At 54.8% G+C, this 20,602-nt stretch overlaps 7 protein-coding genes across 7 annotated transcripts; 3 read left to right on the top strand and 4 right to left on the bottom strand.

Moving 5' to 3' along the window:
- Positions 1-285: 285 nt before the first annotated feature.
- CABS01_04508 (bZIP transcription factor) lies at positions 286-2,228 on the bottom strand (the record flags this gene model as incomplete). Its single annotated transcript, XM_060537879.1, has 3 exons — positions 286-732; positions 954-1,408; positions 2,180-2,228. 3 exons carry the CDS (start codon positions 2,226-2,228, stop codon positions 286-288), a joined length of 951 nt encoding a protein of 316 aa, XP_060389541.1.
- A 3,300-nt stretch (positions 2,229-5,528) lies between these two features.
- CABS01_04509 (amidohydrolase) lies at positions 5,529-6,827 on the bottom strand (the record flags this gene model as incomplete). Its single annotated transcript, XM_060537880.1, has 1 exon — positions 5,529-6,827. The coding sequence occupies one exon, from the start codon at positions 6,825-6,827 to the stop codon at positions 5,529-5,531; it is 1,299 nt and encodes a 432-aa protein (XP_060389542.1).
- A 1,275-nt stretch (positions 6,828-8,102) lies between these two features.
- CABS01_04510 (pterin 4 alpha carbinolamine dehydratase) lies at positions 8,103-8,934 on the top strand (the record flags this gene model as incomplete). The annotated part of the gene is made up of 2 exons (XM_060537881.1): positions 8,103-8,435; positions 8,707-8,934. 2 exons carry the CDS (start codon positions 8,103-8,105, stop codon positions 8,932-8,934), a joined length of 561 nt encoding a protein of 186 aa, XP_060389543.1.
- Positions 8,935-9,499: 565 nt separating this feature from the next.
- Positions 9,500-10,664, bottom strand: CABS01_04511 (fatty acid hydroxylase; the record flags this gene model as incomplete). The annotated part of the gene is made up of 4 exons (XM_060537882.1): positions 9,500-10,153; positions 10,218-10,361; positions 10,433-10,544; positions 10,651-10,664. The coding sequence occupies 4 exons, from the start codon at positions 10,662-10,664 to the stop codon at positions 9,500-9,502; spliced, it is 924 nt and encodes a 307-aa protein (XP_060389544.1).
- Positions 10,665-13,408: 2,744 nt separating this feature from the next.
- Positions 13,409-15,430, top strand: CABS01_04512 (ATP synthase regulation protein NCA2; the record flags this gene model as incomplete). Its single annotated transcript, XM_060537883.1, has 1 exon — positions 13,409-15,430. The coding sequence occupies one exon, from the start codon at positions 13,409-13,411 to the stop codon at positions 15,428-15,430; it is 2,022 nt and encodes a 673-aa protein (XP_060389545.1).
- Positions 15,431-16,984: 1,554 nt separating this feature from the next.
- On the top strand, positions 16,985-17,925 carry CABS01_04513 (Ras family protein; the record flags this gene model as incomplete). The annotated part of the gene is made up of 3 exons (XM_060537884.1): positions 16,985-17,014; positions 17,191-17,458; positions 17,615-17,925. 3 exons carry the CDS (start codon positions 16,985-16,987, stop codon positions 17,923-17,925), a joined length of 609 nt encoding a protein of 202 aa, XP_060389546.1.
- Positions 17,926-18,586: 661 nt separating this feature from the next.
- Positions 18,587-20,248, bottom strand: CABS01_04514 (uncharacterized protein; the record flags this gene model as incomplete). Its single annotated transcript, XM_060537885.1, has 1 exon — positions 18,587-20,248. The coding sequence occupies one exon, from the start codon at positions 20,246-20,248 to the stop codon at positions 18,587-18,589; it is 1,662 nt and encodes a 553-aa protein (XP_060389547.1).
- Between the last annotated feature and the right edge of the window lie 354 nt (positions 20,249-20,602).

Genomic DNA, 20,602 nt, shown 5'->3' on the forward strand with positions numbered 1-20,602 from the left:
CTCGCCTCGAGGTTCCTATCAAGTTCCCATCAGGCCCTCGAATCTCCACCCTTTGACACTCTTCACTTCTCGTGTCAATGTTACAAGCACGAATTCCCTACATCATCTCTCTTTTGAAGAACTCAAGCCCGAGGGCATTGCAAACAAAACACCCGCAACGGGTGGATAGAAGCCATGCCGGTAACGCCAGTCCACTAGTAATATCTTGACAAACCATTGTACCGCAACGCCAGCGACGTGAAAACCATGATTCAAATGCGACGCGCCCTCGTTTTCTTGGCGCGCTCACATGGACGCAGTCGGAGCCGGAAGGCCATCCGGTAGCGATGGGTCGACGGGTCCATCAGGCTCACGTTGCGGCTCCTCCTTAGTCACCGCCTCGGGCCTTGTGAACTGATCTCTCTGCGCAAGCTGCTCCTGTGCCTGCAGACCGGCCACTGCCTGCGCAACGGCCTCAAGAGGACCAGCACCCGCATTGCTAGGCGGGGCTTCAGGACCACTTGTCGGGACCGAAGGAGGCGGAAGTGCAGGTTGCTGAAGGTTGACATTGGGCGGCGGCTGAGGGATTTCGGTCTGAAGATCGAGCAAGCGCGACTGGAGGTGAATCACGTACTCGCGCAACGCGTAATTCTCTGACTGCATCGTCTTGTACTGTCCCTCCATTTCCATGTAGTCTCTAACTTGCTGCTCAAGCTTCTTGATGTATCCCTCCTTTCGCTGACGGAAAGCTCTCTGCGGCGCATTCAAGTTAGCTCAAGCTCATCATCAGGTCGCATTGGAGAATCGATTTGAGGTGGGCGCGCCGGATGCAATTGGCGCTGTCGCAGTGATTGGTTGATGAGCCAGTAATAGTGTCCCATGTATCAAGAGCACTGCGACAGTCATCTGCGACACGCGCGAGGCATGATACGCGCCATTGACCCAGCGCACCTTCCCAATTGTTATTATCGTACCTGGGCAGCTCGGTTTTGCGCGGCGCGCTTGGATTGTGACAATTCGCGCTTAGCTTTGCGACCCTCCGCGCCGTCATCCAAGTCCATTTCTGTAGGAGAATGAGTAGGAGGCGCAATGGAAGGACCGGCAGCCGTCACGGGAGGCGCGATTTGCTGCTGCGGTTGAGGTGGTACACCAGCGGGCATCATGTTGACGGCTGGAGCTTGCGTGATTCGAGCTCGGAGGTCAGGGTGGATATGCGCTTCCGGGTCGGCCTGGTTATTAACTATCGGTGGCAAGACGTCAGTGGGCGATGTAGAGCCGTTACTATAGCCATGTGCCGGCGGCGGTGGTGACGCGGTCAAAGGGTTGGGAGCTTGAGGGCGAGCTCCACGAGCTGGGCCGGTCGCGTTGTCTGTCGAGCCGGGCGCGGTATGCTTGCTGAGTAGCTCAAGCTGCGCGCGCAAGTGGGCGTCTATGGACAACACATATCATGTCAGCAAGCAGTGTCCAGGTTCGGTATAAAATCAAAACTCGTCATCAAAGGCAAGTGAGATTCAGGGACCGTTTTGGCTTGAAAAGGTAAGATAAATCGAGGCTTGAAAGACTTGAGAGTTTGGCGTTGTCGCCGGAGCAGCAGGGATATGTGGGGATGGAAGATGCGCCGTGAGACGATGGGAGAAGGTTTGAAAATGGTCCATTCGACAGCCGCATAAGCCGGATTTCTGTCTTTGATTCGGTCTGCCTCTGTTTCAAGCTTCTGTCCATACAGAAACGAACGAGGGCAATCATGTATCTCAGACAGCTGCTGGCCTGCAGTAGTCGCTGATGGACGGAAAGCTGATGGGGGAAGGGGAGTGATTACATATCAACGCTGGCAAGAGGTAGCCAGGCCTCTCCTAGGATATAGCAGGTATTGATGATTGTAACGTAGTTTAGAGTGAGAAAGAGGGTTCGTCTCACTCAAAGTACATGAGATCCGAGCCAAGTACAATGTACTGAGTAGTGAATGAAAGATGAGGTAAGGCAAATGGCTAGGACAGCTGCCGGAGGGCGGATTTGCGAAAGAGGTGGAAGAGGGAGAGAGGGCAAAGGTCAGAGAGGAACGGTACGGGATCGACGGAGTTTGGCAGAGCGCTCGCTGGTCGGGCGAAACGGCGAGTTGGTGGGATGAATAGAACAGGACATGAGGATAGGGATCGGGAAACAGAGGAATGAGAAACGAGGAAGGTGAGTAGTAGCTTACCTGTGTTAGTGGTGGTATTCGCAGAGGACGAGGGTGAAGCGCTCTGCATCTTCAAGCTCCGGTTCTGACTCAGCATGAAGGGAACGGAGGATTGATTACTACAGGCACCCGACCAGGACTTATAAAGAGGGCCCTGATGATGAGACTGGATGAGACGGAGTACCGATGCGGCAGTTCAACGAATGTTTAGGTAATCGTCTGCGACCTTAGCGCGTCGTAGAGGAGGGGAAACCTGACGAGGGTGTGGGTAATCTGTACGCGGTAACGTAAGGTATTCCGTAGGTACCGTACCTGTTCCGGTGAGGTAAGGGCCCAAAGTATGAGGTGAGGCGGAGGTAATGGGAGGTAAGAGAAAGGTCGGGTCGCGCAGCTTGGACCTCTTTTTTTTTTTTTCGTGTGTAATCCGCGGCAGAAGCATGCAATCTGCGTCGGGTCTGATCTGCTGCTGGTCCGCTTTCTCCAGGTGCAGCCAGGTGTACCGTGTGGGAGAAGCTTTCCGAGAAGAGGTGGTTGGAGAGCACGTTCGACGCGTTGAGTGTATCGAGTTGTCCTTGTTTTGGTTCTTGTCTGCCAGTCTTTCTGTCCAAGAAATTGCAATGGGAAAAAAGGATCCAAGGTGTTGGCCGAGTGGAAGAGAGCAGAGACGAAAAAAACCGCGTGGCTGGGAATGAAGGATTCGTTGGTTGTTTGATTGATTGATTGGGAGAGAAAGAAGAGGGACGCGACGAGGAGGAATCTCGGTAGGGCGGAGGCAGGCAGGTGCAGGCAGCTCGTTGCTTCCAGGTTGTCGGGGGAAGGCAAGGTGCTTTGGCGTGTGTACCTGCTTCGAGCTTGCCGTGTTCCTTTCCTCGGTACGTACCTGACCTCACTCCTACAAGTCCTACCCCGACCCGATGTGAGGTAGGTACCTTCCAGTGTGCCGTCAAGCGGGATGAGGAAGGTGACTGAGAGTGCTCCCCGGAGCCGACGGGGCCAGGTCAGGAAACACCCCGACCACCTTAGTCAACACAGGAAGGTCCCATGAGAGCAAGTGGCTTAGCCTTGGAGATGAGGTAAGAACGCAGATAGATTGTCTGTGTTGTAAGTCAAGCTCTCGCCTGATGAAGAAATGAAAAATGTCGACCTCGAGCCATAGGTAAGCAGGCAGGCTAGAGCTGCTTGTGAGTCTGCCAACCTGCGCAGATTGACACTGAATCTACCTTACCTCACATATGTGCTTATGTACCGGGCTCGGAGCTGAAAGTCCAAACTCTGAGCTGAAAGCATATGTGCTCGCACCGCGACAGCTCACTTACATCTGCGGTGTAGCCTTACTTTCTCCTTCGGGTGGCGCTGGCGAAGATGCTGTGTTAGGCAGCACGACTCTGCCACGTGATTCCAATCGGTATGCCTCACTAGGTATTGTCTTCTGATGCTATACTCACCATCCCTATCATCATCTCTCTTCGTACTTCCATCCTATTAGAGTGAGGCGGTCCATTCCCCTAGCTACCTACCAGTGGGTAAACAGCACAAGATACGGAGATAGGAGAAGCAGGGGCGGCAGGAACAAGATTGTGGAAGCACGTTGTGATCAGCTGTTCGGAGTTTGTTGTCAGCCGCGGACCAGCGACAACTCATTCCCCAGAGGATTCATTGCATGTTCAAGTCGATGTCGTTCATGAATCCGAACAGTCAGCAAGTCTGGTTTGTCAGCATTCAGGAAATGGCACGTTCCGAGTTGCGACATTTCATCCACAGACCACAGGGAGGAAGACTATTTGCGGGCCAAACTGGCCTACTTGCGGTCTACGGTAACTTACGTCATCCAACGAATTTCTCCACAGGGACTAACCCGACGGTAGAGGCTGCTTGTGATTGGAAGGGCGACGCGACGGACTTTACGAAATGGCCGATGACAGGCAGGGCGAGACGACTGGAAAAGTCGCCGGAGCCACTCGGCACCCTAGCAGTCCGCAGACAGCAGACCAGAACGATCGTGGAAGAACTTTGCCTTTGCCGAGTACCTTATTCCCGCAAATCCGACTCCTATGAGAGGTGAGTGACTGTGAGTGCAGAAGCAGACTGAGGGAAGGTTGTCAGTCAAATAATTAGCCGACCCCTCAACGGAAGTACCAAGCTTGAGTAGGAAATATCCCGCCGAAGCACGCATGGCTTGCGCCGGGCAGTAAACACTACCTGGAGGGTACGGATGTTTGACTAAGGCCTGGTAGGCAACTCGTACAGTCGTATCCGTACGTACGGAGTATTACTGCCAGGAAATCCCTCTTTTCCTTCCCAAGCGTGCCATGCGTGCCATGCTGAGGTGGAAAGTGGTAGGAAGGGATGGGGGTACTTACGGTATGCGGGCTTTCCTCGGTCAACACGTACCGCGACTCCCGGTGTTTGACTTACATAAGCCCAATGGCTTGGCGCGTCTGGCCTGCGGCGCCAGATGCCCTGTGCTGCAGCTTTGGCGGAGTCTGTGCGCGGTTCTGGAAGACGACCGTGACAACACACACACGGCCCTTTTTTGGTCAACCAATGGCATATTACACGTATGGTGATGCGTCCCATCTGCTGTTGTTCCCGTTTGGATGTGCTGCTGGCTTGTCATCGGCGTATCGAAATTTGGAATTCAAGAAGAGGCGCCTTCAATATTGCGAGTCTGTTCTCTCTTCACTAACGCAAGGTAGGGTTCCTGGTTAACTAGGCGTCTGTCAATATCGCATGATGGAGCGGTAGTCCGCGCGCCCTTCAGTCAGCACCACTGAGTTGACTGTAACGTTGCCCAGTCTCTCTTCTTCGACATCAAGCTTGCATCTCCGAGTGCTCAGTGCGGCTTAACGCAGCTCGACCCGTCGGAAAACATCTAGTGAACATTCCGAAGCTATCGACATACTACGATCAACCTACACCCCTACCTCCCATCCCTCCACAGGTCTGTATTGATGGAATGGGGCAATGGACTGCGGCCTAGAAAGTGCAGCGTGGACTAGGATCGTTACACCGCAGTCAACATCGTTGTGCTACCGAATGCTACCTAGCCGAATGATCCTCCAAATTACGGCTTCTTAGGCGGTTCCTACAGACCATCCATCATATCCTTACTCTATAGAGTATATACGGAAACGGAGAACGGGCGATGTGTGGCTGTGATGAGGCACTTGATCCGGTTGTATCTGGGCTAGCAACTCGTTTACTGAAGCAAAGCCAGCGTATCGATACCTTCAATGAAAAAACAAGGTTTATATATGTATGGTGTCGTTCATGGAGCTATCAGTTGAGCTGACGATCGACTTTTATACTCATCACTAATCAGTGACTGACCCTTACAGTCTGAGATATGCTACAAGCATCCTCCCGACTATCATGAAGACTTGAACAACTTGCCCCCTTTCCAGACGTGGGTAATGTTGTCCTTGTCGGTCAAAATCTCAATATCCTCGAGCGGGTTCCTCGCAACAGCAATCAAATCCGCATCATACCCTTCCCTAACCTGCCCACTCAGCGGCGCCATCCCGCCCAAGACCTCGGGCGCGTTCGCCGTGCCAGCCTCGATAGCCTCGAGAGGCGTCATGCCGTTCTTGACCGCCCAGTGCAGCTCCCGCGCATTCTTCCCGTGCGCCAGCGGCTTCGTCCGGTCGCTGCTCCACGTATCCGTCCCGAGCGCGACCTTGACGCCTCTCCCGATGGCAAGCTGATACGAGTCCGTCGCCCTCTGCACGAGCTTCACCAGCTTCCTCGCCAGCGGCGGCGGCAGCTGCGACGGGTCGGCAGCCAGCGTCATGATGGCGTGCTGCGTCGGCACAAACACGGCGTCCCGCTCCAGCATGAGGTCGACGGCCTCGTCGTCGAGGTAGCACCCGTGCTCGATGCTCTTGACGCCCGCGCGCAGCGCAGCCATGATGCCCGCTTTGCCGATGGCGTGGGCGCCCACCGCGCGCCGGCTGCGGCCCGCTTCCTCGACGATAGCCCTCAGCTCCTCGTCAGAGAACTGCCTGTCCTCCGGGTCGTCTAGCAGGCTGAGCACGCCGCCGCTGGAGCAGATCTTGATGCAGCGCGCGCCGCGGCGGACGAGGAGGCGCACCTGCTTCGTGCAGTCCTCCGGCCCGTCGGCGATGGAGCAGGCGCCGCCGCCGCATTTGGCAAAGTCGAGGACCGTCTGCATGGGGAGGGTGTGCTGGTCGCCGTGTCCGCCGCTGATGGACATGGCGGCGATGGAGGAGTAGACGTTGGGGCCCACGAGGCGGCCCGAGTCGATCCCGGGGCGGAGGTCGCCGGCGTAGCCGCCCAGTTCGCGGACCGAGGTGTAGCCTGCCATGAGGGTGGCCTCGAGGTCCTGGACGATGACGGCGCCGATGAGGGCGTTGGACCCGGGGAGGACGTTGAAGATGCCGTCGCTGAAGCCGGTGACGACGTCGATGCCGAGGAAGTGGACGTGGACGTCCCAGAGGCCCGGCATGAGGACGGGGACATGAAGGGGGGTGAGGGAGCGGTATTTGGAGGGCAGGGTGTCGCGCGGGCCGACGTGGATGATCTTGTCGTCTGAGATGGCGACGGCGGCGTCTTGTACTGGGGTGCCGCGGCCTGGGATGAGGAGGTCGGCGGTGATCAGGGTGATGGCCATTCCTGCTTCTGGCTCGTTCTGTTCTTGTTGTGAAGCCATTGTCTGGGTTTGTTGGGTGTTTAAAGGTGTAGTATCCGTTGGTTTCGGGTTTGATACAGACTGCTGCATCTCATGAGGTCGATGTGGTACACGCATCTTGAACGACTTGCACGGCGTCCAAGGACTATGGCTGTCTAGGTCCCGAGTAGATTTATTCTCAATGAAGAGATATTAGCAGGCGTACGCAATTGAGCTGAATCTGCAAACAATTAGCCAAGTTAAAGCTACTTGAGATGAACTTAGAGAGTTGCGTATCTTACATCATGAAAGTCTATGTTCGGGTCGTCATCATTTAGTCAAGTCTGAACTTGTGTGGTTTGGTGAGCGCGGGGTAGCGAATCCTGACCATTCTGCTATCCACCATGTTACCAACCTCCTCCACCCCGGTATCCGGGAAACAGGCATCGTTTTCCTGATATTGGCGCTTGAGCTGATCAATGGATTGTCGCTGCAGATACATGCAGGGGGATGCGATATAGCGGCGTGGTCTGGTAATCGACCTTCCAAATGTAGGAACGTAGAGGTAACAGCTTGAGACTGATGTATATGCCCTTCGGGTGAGCATGAATCTCATAGAGCTATTCCGTCCGCCTCTATTCTAATCAGCGTCAGTCTTAGCCTCGCGATTTCCTTGACCAACATTGTCTCTGTGATTCTCGCCCTCGCTATCCTTATCCTGCTATCATACTCCGTATCCTCGATAAATGTAGAGTACCTTGGGGCAACCAGGATGCAAGACAGCAATAGAACGCATATCGGAGGTCAATGTCTCTGGCTTTCAATTATGATTTACCCATTGTGGCCTCGTCTCGAATGCCGAGTTCAGGGTACTTTACCAGTAGATTGATCTATCGATCCAACATGTAATCAAACTTGGACTCTGAAGCTACCCCGTCATGAAGTCCGACTAGCACACCTTCGTAGGAATTAAATCCTAGGTCTGGAAAGTACATCTAGTTCCCTGAGTGACCCAGGGCCCCTGAACTGTTTCTGAGCTTCTCGAGAAATACACGAAGTCAATCATCTTGGCCTAAGCATATTGAAGGGCATTAGGGATGGAGTTTACACATCATTGTAGATGTCGAGCAAAATCAACTGCTATGAGGCAACCTCGTCCATCTCATGCGTCTCCACATAAGCTCAACCGCAAGTGCCTACGACAGGGGTACACCTCTAACAACACCTCAAGCTTCAACCACACCATAGTCCTACATCTGCGACTCAACTACAAGAACAACGTCACCCAAGTCCATCGCAACAAACACACCCTCAGAGATGAGCACCCCAGCGCGTACCCTCATCCGCCGCATCGCACACTGTACCCCGCGGCCTCTCACCTCGGCACCATCCCGGCTCTCAAAAACAGCAGCATTCCCATCGCCCTTACAAAACTTCACCCAGCAGCAGTTCGCACCACGATATCAGAGAACAATGTCAACCACAACCACCACCGCCGCGCCCACGCCGCGCTTCTCCAAGGGCTCCGACGAGTCTTCCCTCTCCTCGACGCTCCAGACGCTGCTGGGACAGGGCCGGGGCTGGGCGCTCGTCAACGACGGTGAGGCCGTCGAGCGGAGCTTCAAGTTCAAGAACTTTGCAAAGACGTGGGTGCGTATTATTATCCCATCTCTTTTCTTTACTTGCATGTCTCCGTGTGGCCAAACACCATACCATCATATTTGATGACAATTCGTCTGAGGAAACATGAAATCGACTGCTGACGAGTGAAAAGGACTTCATGACAGCCGTGAGCCTACAATGTAAGATCCACAATCATCATCCAGAGTGGTCAAACGTAAGCCCCAAACACCCTGTCCTTCTCAAGAAAATCGAGCAAGAAGTCTCCGAAACCAGAAAAGAACTAAAAACAAGAGGGCAGGTCTACAACACAACCTTTATCCGGTGGACGACACATGTTCCCAAGGGCCTGTCTGACAAGGACCTCAAGCTCGCTCTCATCTGCGACGTGCTGGCAAAGGACTTTGGCGAGGTCGAGGTGCCGGCTTCCGAGGCAACCACTGGCACAGAGGCCGTGAGCTGCGGCATCCGGGGTTTGGCTGACAAGGCGGCGGGCACGGCTGGGGACTGCTGCACGCCGAAGAAGTGATGCGGCCTCGGATAGTCAGCTTCAATTCGGACCCGAGGGCCCGGGGGGTTCAGCTACTCTCCTGATCACAAAGTCACTGTCACAACAGTCCCGTACAACAACGTGAATACATAAAGAGAGCATGCAAGCCTTACAAACTGGGTATACGAAGAACGAATGTTGTGCTATGATTAAGTAATCTACTACAATGCCAGTTATATGGGCGGCCTTCCCAATATATACGACAGAATTCGCATAAGTGGTTTCGCCTTTTCGCACAACCGTCAATACCTCTTTCAAACGCCGCCCCAATGATAATTACGTGACTTTGATGGTATGGCCTCGGTTGTCCGGGCCCGTGTCGTATCGCTTTCCCTTGCGGTATTCCTTTCCTGCCGCGTTCTATACATCGTATCATGAGACACCACCCCGCGGCCGGTGTGTCCAGCAACGCGCTCTCAACCACAATTCGTGAGCGCGTCCGTCATTCTCTTCTCCCAGGGCATACACACATGGCCATGGTGCTTGGTGATGTGCGTACTTTGTGTCGCAAAAAGGGCTTCGCAGCCGCTGCAAAAAAGCGGCTTTACTGAGACTTTTGCGCCTTGATGGCCTGGATCTTCTTCTCGCGGCGCTTCTTGTGGGCCTCAAGACCGGCCTCGGTGTCGAGGCAGTAGTCCCACCAGCGGAAGCTGGAGGCGTAGTTGCCGATGAACTTCTCGTGGTGAAGATCGTGGTGGTCGGCACCGGCCCAGAAGGGCAAGAAGTGGCGCAAGCTCCAGGGGAAGTCGTAGCCGCTGTGGGCGTCGATGGCCTGGAAGAGACGGAGGACGATCCAGGCGTACATGGTCAGGAGGTGGAGGTCGCCGGTGAGGGTGACCCAGAAGATGGGCGAGCCGACGATTCCGATGCCGAGGAGCATGACTTCGATGGGTGAGGCGTACTCTGCGGCGAGACCGAAAGGCGCGGAGTAGTAGTGGTGAAGCTTATGGATCGCCTTGTAGAGGGGGCCGTAGTGCAGGGCGCGATGGAACCAGTAGTGCCAGGTATCCTCCATGACGAAGAAGATGGAGATTTGCATGGCCATCTTCCAGAGAGGAGGGAAGGGGACGTTGTACTCCATGCCGCACCACGTGGCGAGGGGGTGGAAGAGCCAGATCTGGGGGAGTTCGACGGTGAAATGGCTGATAAGGACGGCCATGGCGCAGTCCCATTGCTCCTTGAGTGTCGGCATTTTTTGCTATTTGAGCGTCAGCGGATATGTCCGGAGTATTGTGATGACAGGGTGTGGAGGATTTGCTCACAGGTTGAATCTTGTACTTGTGGAACCAGGGGATGAGGTCGAAGATGATGAAGGGCAAACTGCGGCCAAAGTAGACGGTCTCGTGCATGACGAAGCTCATGATGCCAGTGGCGAGAGTGTCGTTTTGCATCCAGAGATACCAAGCCTAGAAGGAAGGTGTCAGTCGCATTGTAATGACATTGGTTGGCACAGGCACGCGATGAGGTGTGGACATACGGCCCAGAGGCGCTCAAAGTAGTTGAGCTGGACATTGTACTTAGACACCTCCTCGAGGACACTGAAGTACGGCTGCGTGTGGTTGAAGGCGGTGTTGATGACGGTCGAGTTGCTGTTCCGCACAATACCAGGTCAGTAACTGTTCGCTTCAAGATTGTGTTCGAGGACTATAAAGGGGGCGCGCCGTGGATCGGGGAAAGAAACGGGGCCAGACTCACATGAAAGCGGCCATGATGGCGGGGAGCGCAAGTTTGCGACTTTGTGTGCTTCAACAAGTGCGGAATTACAGATGTGTATGAGGAAAGCCAAAGTTGGCGAAGAGAAAGCTGGGAGGGAAAGAAAAGACAGTCGCAACTCCTTCAACAATGCGCCGAAGGTGGTGTTTAGGTGGCGATGGGAGGTTTAAGGGAAAAAAAGGACGGCGGGCGGCAAGGTCAAGGGTCCAGGGCCGGGTCTTGTTGAGGTTTTATCCATGGATCATTTCGGTTGACGGGGAAAGGAAATGGCACCTGCGTCTCTGGTGCTTGTCACCACATATAGAGAGAGAAAAAAACCTTCCCTTACCTACTCAAGGTGACTTAAGATTAGGTTAGTTCTGGAATTGTGCTAGGTACCTTATGAAAACGCCCCTGTGCATCTCTCACCCTTTCTGGGCGACAGCGTGGGGACGTTTAGTTGCGATTTGCCCATTCTTGTGTCATGAGCCAATGAGAAGCTGCACTTGAACATCGAACCATGCAGCTCGTGGGTCCTTCCGTCTTCCGTGGTGGGTTTTGACCAGTAGGAAGCAGGCGTGCCCTGGCCACTGGGTCGGGCGGTGTGCGAGATTTCGGGAGGCAAAAGGGTGTGTGACAGCTGCACCAGGCGTTGTTGGCTCTGCCACTCTGCCAATCGTAGGGGGGCCGAGGGGGAAAAAAGCCGAACAGGCGGGAGGCACGGGGCATGGAAACATTTCATGGATGGGACAAAGCTCCTTTCTTTCTTATGCTGCTTCTGAGCTTCCATCAAAGCCAGACACCTGGATTAAGGTACGTAGAGGTAAAGCTTCTAACGAAGCCAAGCACTTGAAGTAAGGTGGCGGTAGTCTGATTCAATGTCCACCTTTTCGAACTGGTCAGCTCTCAATTGGAGTTTTGAGTTGTGTTCAACGTCGGCATCATGTTCTCAGAAGAAGCACTTATGCATGAGAATTGCGCCCCGTCGCGGGCAATCAAAGGAGGCCGATATCAGTCATCCTCCAGGTGGGCAGGGCTGTCTTATCGCCCTGCATGGAACGCCTGGCACCTCGCACCTCGACTTTTTGGCTGCTGCGCTCACCTTAGCACTGGTACGTACCCTACCTCAACCCGAATACGATGAAGGAGGGGCACGTTTCCAGGTTGCGCGTCGCACGTCTTTGCCAAAGGAATTCGCTTTGGCCTAACGCTACCCGTTTTGCCCCCATTAGCTCCAACACAGGTGCTCAATTACACAAGCCAGAACAATCTTCAATGACAGTGACATGCTCCACGCCTCCGAATCTGCCACATCCGATTGCCGATGAGATCCATCTGACCTCCTCCACGGCGCAGCCCTGACCTAGCTGTCAAGAGACCCGGCCGTACCCACCGCTGGGACGCTCCGGCAGGGCGAAGCATGGGGTGCCGTGGATGCTCATGTCAAAATGGCGTGTTCCGGTCAAGCTTGATCCGATACGTGTCTACCTCGAAGTCTACCTCGAAAAGCCCAGCTTGGTATTGGCTGGTACTACTTGCCTTTGTATGTTTTCGATTGACGACATTTCAAAAGTCCTCATGATCCTTGCGTGTCAAGCACAGGTTGAGGCCAGGAGCTCTTGATGTCTCCTCGTCCCAAGGTACATGAATGGTGAAGCCAGACTGACAAACCCGTGCTGTTGTATCAAACAAGCCTGTGATTGCCACTGACCTGTCGTCCTTAGTAATGATTCAATAGGACTACTCCAACCTACTCCTATGTTGAACATCTGAAAGCTACTAGATCTTCAGTATCTGATGCCGGAAAGTCCTTTGCGGTCTCATATCATAAACGCAACCAAAGTGCAATATAGCCGGTGACCCCAAATACATGAGATCAGAGATCGGCCTTCCCGGTTCTTGAAAGGAATCAAGAGCCAAACATAGAAGGATGTTGTACAGCTCTTTGCGGCTACACATCAAATTGGTTATTGGCTTTCTTGAGTACAAGGTGAGTTGCGACCTCTCATGACGTGGCGTTCTAATCTCAATGTCAGCGAGGCGTTACACGTGCGAGTGACAAGCGAGATGGCTCCAGGCCGCAGATCGCCATTGCTGAATGGCATTCGTCAAGTATGTCAGTAAAGATGTCTTCAAATTTGGAATTCATATGCTCCAGCATGGCCACTGGCCACGCCTCTTTGGTGTGAAACGATCTATCTGATCTGCAAAGCTAGGCAGACCTACAGTCGGGTCGCAACTGTCTAAACATAATCAAAAGACCTCAAAGAACAGAGATGTCTTTGAAGAGCTCGATTAGCTGAGTTAAACGAAACTCTTTAGCTATATATACAGACTGGGCCTTTTCGTAAGTAAAAGCAGACGTAGGATGATTAGCTCATCCTCAGCGAGAGGCACCATTCCGACAGTCAAGCTCCGTCAGCGGCGCTGGCTGACTAAGTGACCCAAGAGACCCCACCTGTCATCCCACGTTCTCTCCAGTCGCCGCTCACCGCGTTGTCGGCTGCAGGCTCGCCCAAGTTGCCCGGGGCATTCGCTTACCTGATGACGTCTAACCCAAACTTCGACTACTGCATTCTTCCATCAAATCCATCCTCACACGACTACAATCCTCACAGTCTCGAGAGTTCGACACATAACCGATCCATGAAAGTGGAGGAGGAGCGCTCTCTGAGTGAGAAGCTATAATGTCTGTTGTTGCCGAGTCAGTATTCCGTCCCATCTTTCCTTGACTTCCCGTCATCCCAAACAAAATATTTGAATGTTGACATCAACCTTCCCTGCACCTAGCCAAGTCCGCCGCTTAGATGCGCAGCTGGATCGGATTCCACTAGGCCTGAGTCTATCTCAAGAAGATGGCGAGCTGTCTGCCGAAGAGCATGGCATTTTTCACTCGGCCACCGTAGACGCCTTGTCGTCGCCAAGAATTGAGGAGCTCCTACATATTGTTAGGGCTCTGTCCACCACCTCAACTTCGTCATCTCTACTCCCCGCTCAGAGGATTCGTTCTCTACTGCAAGAATCCAAACTTGCCGAATGGGACTTCCAAGCGGAGCAGGATGACGAGGCTAGACGAGGCCCGTACCAGTCGGAGATCGAGTGGCTGCTCGTCAGCAAGGCTACCGTTCAGACTTACGGTATCATTTTGAACACACTTCTGGATCAGATTATTCCTCTCAGTGATGAGATGTGGTACTGGGACGAAGTATTGAGCTCGTATACTTACAGCAGTCTCTACACTGTCCAAACGTCACCATTGCGTTTGTGGGCCTTGACCAAGGATGTTTATCACGAAAGCAAGCACCGAATTCAGAATCTCAGCCAAACGCCAGGCGATATTGTCGCATCCACTCGTACAGGCTTATCGCAACAATGGAAACAGTTTTACGGCATCGTACGGGACAGCATTCGGGACTCATCGATCACGACCCTTCAGCGCAAGGTCCTATCGCCTGTGGCCCTTAGCCGAGGCGAGGCTCGGAGGAAACTGGCACATCTCAGGCGTCTGCGGGATATGATTGCAAGCGGTCTTGGTGTGCTCGTCGACGAAGGTTTGACTTTTGGAGGCGACGAAGACGACGATAAGAGCGAAGCCGGCGTCAACAGCCATGACTGGAAAGGCGTGGTTGAGCGAAGCGTGGCTCTCATGGACATGGTTCTCAAGGAGGCTTTGACTCTTGAGTCTGGCGTCAACGATTTCGAGGACAAGGTGTTCGCTGGAGTCGAGGAAGACCCTGAGCTTAGCATTCACATCGAGGACGCCAACGCTCTGGAGAAGCCCTCTGTGCTCGCTAGACGTCTTCTCAACCTTCTGGATAACGGCCTCCCCAACCACGTCATGTCTGCGCAGCTGCTTGTTCAAGAGAACGGCCGCCCGTCGAGATTCATCCGATACTGGTTGCCTGCAACAGCAGCACTGCTTTCTTCGACGACTGTCCTTCGACTTCTTGCCAATAGGCGCGCAGAAATAATCAGCTGGATTCGGGATATTGGATCTACGGTACGAGACTTTTGGTTCAACTGGGTTATCGAACCGACACGCAAGATTGTTGGAACTATTCGACACGACTCGAGCAGCGAGATCGCCATCATGAGCCGAGACAGCCTGAAGGCCGATCGGGAAAGCTTGGAGCGCATGGTTGTGGACTTTGCTTTGGACAAGCCCCATTTTGCAGGTGACGGGTCCTCCCTTACCGACGCCCAGATCGAGGTTATCCGCACCAAGGTCAGCGAGGGAGATGTCACCCCGGTTTTGCGTGCGTACGAAAAGGATCTGCGGACCCCCTTTGTCGGTGCGGTGAAGGGCGACCTCGTCCGATCACTGCTCATCCAAGTGCAGAAGACCAAGGTCGACCTGGAGGTGGCCATCAGCGGCATCGACTCTCTCCTCAAGAGCCAGGAACTGGTGTTTGGGTTTGTAGGTCTGACGCCTGGTGTGCTTGTCTCTATTGGCATTGTTCAGTATCTTCGCGGCATCTTTGGTGCTCGCAAGGGAGCCCGGCAAAGCCGCAAGACTGGACAGAGCATCAGAGTGCTACGCAACATTGACCGGATCTTTTCAGAGGCGACGCCGTCTCAGAACAACCTCCTCTCCTACAAGGATCACGGCCTCCTGTTGTGCGAAGTCCACGTGCTGCGCAACTTGATGCAGAGAGTGCTACCTCGCGACAGGCAGCGTGAGTTCCTCGAGGATTTGGATGATCTTGCCAACCTGAAGGGGATTCAGGTGCAAGTTAGAGCTTTGGATCGCATTCGCTGGGCGTACGCCAGGTGGCTACAGTAAAACAACGCAGGACGGAGAACCTCGGGCGCAATAATGATTCGCATGGATACACGGTCTTACGGATTTGAGCTTCAGCATTCAGGTTACTTTACTACGCACAGCGGGAACGGCCTTTTTCGGTGGAACCTGTACCACATCTGTACACCACTGGAGGCATTCATGAATTGTCAACGGAGCATCGCACATTGGTACCGGAGCTTAGCAGGCGGCATTTGTCACTAGGAAAGGTGTTTAGACCAAAAGTCGAATTGAAGTGCAATTGAACGGGTGACGTACTGGCCAGCGAGTGAACGTGAGGGAGGCTCGACAATGTCTCTTGTGACCATGGAACGACCGCCACCCAGGATGCTCGGGCGGCGGACGCGTGACTCAGTTCTGGATGGATCTGGACCTGGACCCTGAGGCGAGACAGTGCGATGACGTTTGGTGTGGCTTCGTGGGTAGCCTCCTGAGTCCTGACAAGTCTGGCAAAGGCGGGAGACCGAGCACATTTGGCAGCAAAAGGGGTGTAGTGCCACGGCAGAGACAACGCATCAAGTTTTGAGATAACGACTAGGTTGGCGGACATTTTGTTACCTGGTGGCTGAGGTGTTGTTGGCATATCGCTTCTTTGGTGAGCGAGCCTGGTAATGCCCAGCCAGGACCGTCCACGGATGGTTGCCATCATAGAATTACGCTGAGGTGCCGCCCGTGTATTTGTTCCCCAAAATTTCACTTGGTGTTCTGCAACAGGGTGCCTGGATCGACCAGGGAAGTTTTGCTTCTTTTAACCTTTCGCTCCCCTCCGACGCAGATCCGACGTCGTCGCGTCTTTTCTCTTTGGCGGGCACTGTGCCTTGGGCAGCTTAGTAGACACCGTGAGTCGTGACTACCTTAGCTATCTGATTTCACCGAGGCCTACCTTGCCTAGTGCCGGAAGCAGTTGATTTGTGCCACTCGGGATATCAACAGCGGGCTTGATTAGAACACTTTTTCGAAGCGGGATTCGCATTGCAGCAGGTACCGGCTTTCCAGCCCAAGACCGCTGTTACCTCAAGTAGCCTGCAAAGCCCACCGCCAAGTCACCAAATCCCTCAAGCCCTGTCCCAGCATAAGCACAGGTCAAGTCGGATCGGCCAAGCAAGAGGGCCGGGTCCAGTATCTTACCCCAGACGGCAGGCGCCACACTTGACACCCCCAAAGAGACCAAGCGATTCGACGCTACCTACGTACGGGGATACGTGCCTCTTCACAGTGTGCTGGACTGTACATTGCAGCGCCTCGCCTCGTCCGCAGCCCAGCACTTTACGTGCCTACCTTCACTATTCGTACATACTACTACTATTACCGCCTACCTAACTACGACAAACTACCTAGGCCCATCTCCTACCAACATCTCAATCGCCTCTCCCCCCAACCGCTGCCCGAATCCGACGACAAGATCACGACAATCACCCTCTCATTCGCATCCTCCCGATCTCAACTCGTCTGGCACGTACGTCGCCCGGAGCAGCAATACCGCCCCCTTCAGATCGGCCCCCTCGGTTTAGTCCCCCATCAACATCCGCCGCCAAAATGTCGAGCAACCGCAACTACGACTTCCTTGTATGTGTCGAATGCCGCTGCCCCTCCTTACCATCGTCCCGCCCTTTTCGCTCAAGATGCCCTCACTCTCCTCGAACCCCGTCCTTTCGAACATCCTACTTTCCCCTTCCGCCGTGCGAATCATTATGAAGGGCAAACATGACATCGTGTTCACATGTGGCTGACCAGCACCCCAGATCAAGCTTCTGCTGATCGGCGACTCGGGCGTAGGCAAGTCCTGCTGCCTGTTGCGCTTCAGCGAAGACTCGTTCACGCCGTCCTTTATCACGACCATCGGTATTGATTTCAAGATCCGTACCATCGAGTTGGACGGCAAGCGTGTCAAGCTCCAGATTTGGGATACCGCCGGCCAAGAGCGCTTCCGCACAATCACCACCGCCTACTACCGTGGTGCCATGGGCATTCTCCTTGTCTACGATGTCACCGACGAGCGCTCCTTCAACAGTACGTCGTTTCCCTTCGCTTACATTGGGACTCACTTGCACGATTACTGGCGGTTCTGTCTCGAACCGTGTACTGCAGTTGCCATTGCAAATGGAGCCGTACATGATAGGACAGACATATGAGAACAAAAGACTAATGTGTACTTTTCCCACGCAGACATCCGCACCTGGTTCGCCAACGTCGAGCAACATGCCACCGAGGGCGTCAACAAGATTCTCATCGGCAACAAGTGCGATTGGGAAGAGAAGCGTGTCGTCTCGACCGAGCGCGGTCAGCAGCTCGCCGACGAGCTCGGCATCCCCTTCCTCGAGGTCTCAGCCAAGAGCAACATCAACATCGACAAGGCCTTTTACTCACTCGCCGCCGATATCAAGAAGCGTCTAATCGACAACCAGAAGAACGAGCAACCCGCTGCCTCGGGCGTTAACGTCGGCGAGTCAAGTGGAGCCGGCGGAAAGTGCTGCTAAAGTAACGGAACGGGGCTTGGGCACGGGACCGCTCGATTTCAATGTTGTGTGTATTTTCTGAAAGCAAGATTTGATTACTTTGTGTCGATTCCGCGCTGCCGCCGGGGACAGCGACGTCCTACAGAGGCACATGAAGACGCGCATGGAAGGAGAGAGAGACATTGGCATATGGGGCTTCACAGCGGGTCTGCCCGCCGGAAAGGACACGCAGAGAAACTCGGTGAGAGAGAGGAGGACATGACAGGGGCCAAGCGAGAGGCAGGACCGGGGCTTCCGGCGAGGCAATTGGCCGAGAAAGTGAAAAACTTGGTGATGGGCCCGACCGGCTGGGCGTGCGTTGTGTGTGTGCTCGATGACGAGAAACACCGCGGGCGCTCTCTCGCTCACCAGCCTGCCCTCAAGCCCCCCTTCCTACGGGGAGAAGTATTTGTCATATGGTTTCTTGCCGACAGCGCCTTTTTATCGAACCCCCCTAGAGAGCAAATATCTGGTCTGGAGTTTCGGGATTTTCTTTCTGGGTTTTTATAATACATCGTTTTTTTCCCTCTCCCGTGCTCCAAATATGCTTGTTTGGCCTTTATTGATGTACACATGCTCCCGGGTATATCTTACAAAGAGTTACTATACACTTTTTATCGACGGTCGCTGCTACTTGCGACATTTACCACACTACGTGCGTGTTTACGATTACGCTCTGATCATTCGTCAGGATAAGCTCCTTTTTGTGCCACGCGCGAACGAAGCGCCTCGCTTCGTGCGCGTCCGGGAACGACACCACGAACCGGCCGGACGGGGCCGTTTCGTCCAGCGCGTCGGGGGTGGTGCCTCTCCGTCCCGAGTCGCCCTCCGTCACCGCCGGAGCCGCATCGTCTTCGTCGTAGACGAGGCCCTCCCCGGTCTCCGTAAGCTTTTCCGCCTTCGTCGCGGTTCTTTGGTGCACCTTGGGCGCAAAGTACGGACGCAGGTGCTGCACCGGCCAGCCCAGGTTGCGGTCGCGGGCGTCACGGCGGATCCAGTGGGAGAGGCTGCGCTGGTCGAGGGTGCCGCCGTCGAGGGAGAGGACAACGTGGGCGTTTGCGCGCGGGGGCGGTTCGGGGGTCATGCTGAGGAGGCCTTGGATGCTGAAAGTCTCGAGGCGGGCCTCGGTAGCGCGGTTGAGTTTGTAGAGGTGGAGGTTTAGGGGCGTCTTGGAGGGGGGTGCGAGGCTAAAGACTGATGTTTGGGAGGATGCGGAAGAGGTTTCTGCGGGCGTCAGGCCGGCGGCGGGGGACGCGAGGGCGCGGCCGGCGAGGGCGTGGAGGCGTTGCGCTTCGCGCTGGTACGCTGCTGCCGCGGCGTGGGAGTCAAAGAGGATGAAGTAGCGGTCCATGGGTGCCAGGGTGCCGTAGTCGTAGGCCTGCATGACCTTGGTGATGGAGGCGCTCCAGCCGTCGAGGTGCTGGCCCTGGGGGCCGATGCGGTAGAAGTCGGACTCCATGAGATTCGGGCTGGCGTTGGAGAGGATGAGCATGGCGGAGCGCTCGGCCTTGGCCGCTGCCGCCTCCTCTGGGGATGCTGCTTCCGAGGAAGCGGTGTCGGCGGCGGCGTCGTCTTTCGGAAGGGAGTCGAGCCAGGATTGGAGATCGTTGTGATCTACAGATCGCTCTTCGGATGAGTTCTGGCCGGCCTGAGATTTCCTCAACAAGGCCTCGACGCCACCTTTGCCCAGCACTGCTTCCGCCGCCGACTCTGCTTCTCCCGATCCCGGGGACGAGAAGAGCTCGTTGAAGATGGAGGAGCTCTCTCCGTCGGCGGCCTTGTCCTTTTTCTTCTTTTCACGCGCGCTCAACTCGAAAAAGTCTGCAATCTTGCCGGCCGCCTCGCCTCCTGTCTTGCTGGATTTGTTCTTGCGCTCCAGTTGCCTTAGTCTGTACTCTGTCGCCTCGGACTTTTCCGGGTCGGTGGAGGTCAGGAACCGGACCTTGACCTTGCCCTTGCCTTCTCCATCGTCCTGTTCGCCGGCCCGACGACTCGGGTGAGAGTAAATGTCATCGTTTGGGAATAGCTCCTCGAAAAGCGAAGGCGGCTTTGCCTTGGGCTCCTCTCTCCGTGACGGTTTCTTCTTGCCCCATTTATCGTCGGGTGAGCTGCGCTGGGATTGGGTCGAGAAGAGTCGTTTGCCAGGGCCGTGGTCTGCGCGAAAGAACCGTCGGAGTGTAGGTGCTGGCGTCTGTGGTAACGGCAGCTGCTGTAACAGCGGGAGCCGTCGTCGGGCTGCGATTGTGGTCATCCGGGCAACTCTGAGGGTCGAGCTGCGCAGCCCTCGAAGGTCAGCCCATTGCATGGGCCCGGAGGGACTTGGACTTCGTCGGGTCGGGTTAGAGGATGTAGGGAGAGAGGCTTCACGTATTTCGGTCGGGGTGTGTAGCTGAGACTTCTGTGGTTGAGGTGGTGAAGGCTGCTATAAGTGAAGAAAGAAGTTGAGATGCTGGACCTAACTTTCTTCCGCGCTGCAATGCGACGTTGAACAGGCGTGGCAGGGTAGGTACGTACCATTGACTTGAGCTGGTGTGGGGCCGATGTATGAGGAAAATTGGTCGGGGGTCGGGACCTGGTGGAGGGGAGGGAGGGGTCTTTGAATTTTTCATGGCTCACTTACACGAAATCTTGGGCGATTCACACAGGAAACATATCTTCA

The sequence above is a fragment of the Colletotrichum abscissum genome (genome assembly GCF_030869225.1).
Source record: "Colletotrichum abscissum strain IMI 504890 chromosome Unknown Scaffold_9.1, whole genome shotgun sequence".
NCBI classification, from domain to species: domain Eukaryota; kingdom Fungi; phylum Ascomycota; class Sordariomycetes; order Glomerellales; family Glomerellaceae; genus Colletotrichum; species Colletotrichum abscissum.